Raw genomic sequence first — 4,120 nt, 5'->3', positions numbered from 1 at the left:
GGACGGGGTGTGTGGGGGGTGGGGGTGGAGCTCAGGGAAGCCCAGAGTAACCACGGAGAGGAAAAACAGGCAGACGGTGGGTGTTATTGTTACAGAACCATTAAATACCACTTATAAACAAGCCAGGAGGGCCTGGGGCGGGGAGGACAAAGGTGGGCCACGCAGGCCAGACAGGGTCAGGGCGGTGCGGTCCGGGCCCGGTCCTGGAGGGGGCTCAGGCTTCGGTCACCAGAGGGGCTGGGCTGGCGGAGGCCCGGCTGCTTGTGGAGGCCCCGCAGCTTCACCAGCAGCTCCTGGACGAAGTCCTGGGGACAGGGCAGGGAGCGCTGACACCACGGGGAGGGGTGGGGGCCCCTGCCCAGCCCAGCCCCTCTGACCCGCGCCCTTCCTTCTCCTGCTTCCTGTCCGCGGGATGGGGTGGGCGTGAGGTTAGGGAGGGGGAGAGACGATGGAGACAGAGAAGAATGAGCGGGGAGAAAAATAGATAGAGACGGGAGAGAACAAAAGGGAGAAAGAGATACAAGGAATGAGAGAGACGGAGACAGAGAAAGACAGAGACGAAAGGAGAGAGACAGGGAGAGATAGAGACAGAGATCCAGAAACAGAGACCCAGACAGAGAGACAGAGACAGAGACAGAGCGAAACAGAGAGAGATACGGAGACAGACACAGAGAGACATGGAGATGTTTCTCAGGCCAAGAAGCCACCAGGAGAGTCCCCAGGGACAGAGGCCTGAGCCAGCTCCAAAGCAGACAGATACACAGTGACGTTTGTCCCACAGGCGGCCCAGAGCTGGTTAGAGAAACATGAATATTTTTCCCTTTTAAAGCAGAGAAGGAAGTGGGAGGGGTTGGGCCTGGAAGGTGGAGCGGGGAGACCGAGGTGGGGAAGGAAGCCCCAGGGTGGCGGACACAGTAACAGGGGAGAGAAACGAGGGAGGCAGCACCCACAGACACAGCACGGAGGAGGCAGAAACGGGAGACAGATCGGGGAGCGGCTCAGTGGGAAGGAGATAATGGAGGCCCAGCGGCAAGATGGGGAGAGAGAACAGTGAGGAAGACAAAGTCACCACTAGAGACGAGAGGGAAGAGCTGTGACAGACAAGGCTCCCCCGAGTCCCCTCTGCGGGTCCTGAACTTGGCCAGCTTTTCCCTTGTCACCAGGTACCCCCTCCCCCATCAGGGTGCGGGGGGGCCAGAACAGGGCCTGTAAGGGGGAAGGAAAACTCACCTCTGTGGGGTTCATGCACGATTTCAGGAGACCCTAAACAACCCCCACCCACGCAAAAAAAAAGTAAATAGTAAAGGACTAACAACACCTCCACCCCCAGCCCCTTCCCATTTCCAAGAAAGCCCCAAGCAACACGACAGGGGGAGTCAGACTGCAGGTGGCCTTCCCACCTGGCTTCGAGGGAGGAACAGGCTGAGGGCCTTATACAGTGGCTGCGGGGCAGGGCTGAGCCAAGAAATTGGACCAGCTCTAGATCCAGAGAAGGCCAGAAGGTCGCACAGCATTTCTTGCCTCCAGTAGAGCACAGGCCACGAAAGCCAGACTGCCTGGCTTTGGCTCCCATCTCTGCTCCTTCTGACTGTGACCCCAGGCCAGCGATTAAATCTCTGTGCGCCTACTTCATAGGGTTTTGTGAGGATTCAATAAGTTGATAAGTGTAAAGCAATTGCGATAGTGCCGGGCACGCAGTAAGTGCTCAGTAAACATGGTAACCATGGCATGAGTGGCAGGGAGGGGCAAGGTGAAGGACTGGGGGGCAGCTTTCCCCCGCCCCTACCTGGATTTTCCGCCTTCTGTCCTCTTCACTGTCTAGTTCCAGCAGTTCATCAATGTTGACCTCATCCGGCATGTCTGCTTCCTGAGGCAGGAGGGAAGGCTGCTCAGGGGCCCCGTCCCCTCCCTCCCATGCCTTTTTCCAGAGTTCTAGGGGAGCCCCCGCCATCCCCAGGGCCCAGCTGGCGGGTTCTGGAGCAATAATGTGGCAGTCAGGGACAGCACCACCGAGGCGGGACATCTGGGTGTTGGGGGGAGGGGTGACAGATGGGTTGACAGAGGCCCAGGGCCTGTACCAGCTCTCATGCCTGGGCCCCCAGGACCTCGGGCCTGGCACAGGTCTCTCTGCTTGGCTCCAGTTCCCACAGAGAAATAGGCCCGGTTGAGTCTTGGAATGTCAGAATCTGGGATTCGGGAGAGGGGCTGGCTCTGCCCTTTCAAGGAAAAGTCTGAGCACTAAGCGTGGGGGAGGGAAGCGGCAGGCCAGAGCCTGCTGGGGCTGGCCCCTTGCCCCAGAGGACAGGAAGGGAAAACAAGGGGCCAAAGTGCAATCCCGTGTGTCCAAGGAGATGACCACTGGGCCCCTCGAGGTGAGCGTGATGGGCCTTGAACCCAATTTCGAGACACTAAGAGGGAGCCTCCTAGTATGGCCTCCTGGGGCGGAGGGCCAAAGGCAAGCTGGCTCCGTATGCCTGACAGGGAGAGAACCCAGCTGCCTGAGCGAGAGATCTCCGAGGCTGCAGAGTTTTCCTCCCCCACCCGAAGTCCCGCTGATTTCACTGCAGGCTTCAGGACCGGGGCTCTGGGTTTGTGTGTGGGAAAGAGGGTTCGGCAAAGGCCTGGCGTGTCTATCTGTGTTACATGCCTGTGGCAGTCTCTGTGTCAAGAGGCCAGGGCCAGCGTGACGGTGCAGAGGTATGTGGCACCACACGTGTGGCCTGCAGTCCTACAAGTGTGAGGTGGGTGGCTCTGGCTTAGTTGTGTTTGTCTCACTGTCATGTGTCATGTGCAGCTGTAGTGCCCACGGTCTGAGGATGACCTCACAGGATTCCACCTACACTAGCAACTGGACATATCTGTCCATCTGTGCGAGCCCACATGTGTCTGAGAACAGAGAGACTTCGTGTCACTGTGAGGGGCCATGGCTTCCGCCACCTTCATTCACACTGTGCTGAGGATTTCTGCGTCCCGTGTGTCTGTGTACTGCGGTGACCATCAGGTACCTGGGACTGTGCTCTGCAGCACGTGTGTGTTGTACAAAGTGTGACTTCAAGCAGAGACTCAAGTGAAATGTCTGTCTCTCTGTAGCCTACGTGTCAACACGTGGGGCTATAGGTCACATCCTGTGTGCCTGGGGCAGCTGCAGTTTCTGCCATTGTATGTCCTTCTGTACCTACAGCTTACACGATTTTCTGTCTGGGTGTAGCTGTAATTTCAGCTGTTTTATGTCTGTGAGTGGCTGTAACCTGTGTCATTGTGTTCGCATGTGGTCTCATTTTTGCCTTTCGGGGATAACAGAATCATTTAGCTGTAGCTGTTGTAGCTTGTACTGTGAGTCACTACAGCTACACACTACAGGCGGTGTGTATCTATGAAAAGCTGTAACTGGAGTCCTCTTGTGTGGGTGTAGTTACGTGTCTACATACGGCTGTGGCCTCGGCTATTGTGTCTGTGGGTGCCTGTTGGTGTCGCATATGTTGATATGGAAGTGACTACAGCTTGTACTCTGGTAGTCTGCACGGCTGTTGTTTCTGTCGCTGCGTCTGTGAATGGCTGTATTTTGGCACTGTGCACATCTGTAAATACTGCTGCTTCCTTTGCTGTGCATCTCTGTGTGGCTGTACCTCCCCTGTCACCATGTCTATATCTGGCTTTAAGACATCCCCTCCCCCCGCCCCTTTCTCCACATATGGCAGCTTGGACTCCACAACTTTGCCCCCTCATCTCCCAGGTGGTAAACCCCTGGCCCTGCCCAGATGTTTGGGCACATCTCTGGAGACCCAAGTATGTGTCTCTCTCTCTGTATGCACAAGCAAAGTGCCATTAAGGGTAGATGGCCAGGCCAATGAGTCCAGTGAACGCCTCCCCCCCGGGAGTGTGTATGCAACAGTGAACACAAGCAACCCAAGACCCCGAGAGCGTAGGGTACCCGGGACCTCCCTTACGCCCCCACACCCCACACGCCTCACCCTGCCGCAGTACAGCTCCTCCAAGCGCCCGTCGATCCACTTCTCCACGTCCAGCCGCCGCTGCAGCTCCCGCCGGTCGTACTTGACGGTGACACGCGCGTGTCGTTTCTGTAGCCCCCCGGGGCTGCCCCCCGGCCCCCGGGCCCGCG

At 57.5% G+C, this 4,120-nt stretch overlaps 1 protein-coding gene across 1 annotated transcript; it reads right to left on the bottom strand.

The window, feature by feature from the left end:
* Window positions 1-64: 64 nt before the first annotated feature.
* PPP1R14A (protein phosphatase 1 regulatory inhibitor subunit 14A) lies at window positions 65-4,118 on the bottom strand (the record flags this gene model as incomplete). The annotated part of the gene is made up of 4 exons (XM_011372343.1): window positions 65-305; window positions 1,231-1,263; window positions 1,787-1,867; window positions 3,972-4,118. Coding segments are annotated over 4 exons (390 nt in total), but the record flags the coding sequence as incomplete, so codon positions are not given.
* Window positions 4,119-4,120: the final 2 nt, after the last annotated feature.

This window comes from Pteropus vampyrus, unplaced genomic scaffold (assembly GCF_000151845.1).
Source record: "Pteropus vampyrus isolate Shadow unplaced genomic scaffold, Pvam_2.0 Scaffold203, whole genome shotgun sequence".
In the NCBI taxonomy this organism is placed as follows: domain Eukaryota; kingdom Metazoa; phylum Chordata; class Mammalia; order Chiroptera; family Pteropodidae; genus Pteropus; species Pteropus vampyrus.
This window is presented reverse-complemented; position numbering and strand designations above follow the sequence as displayed.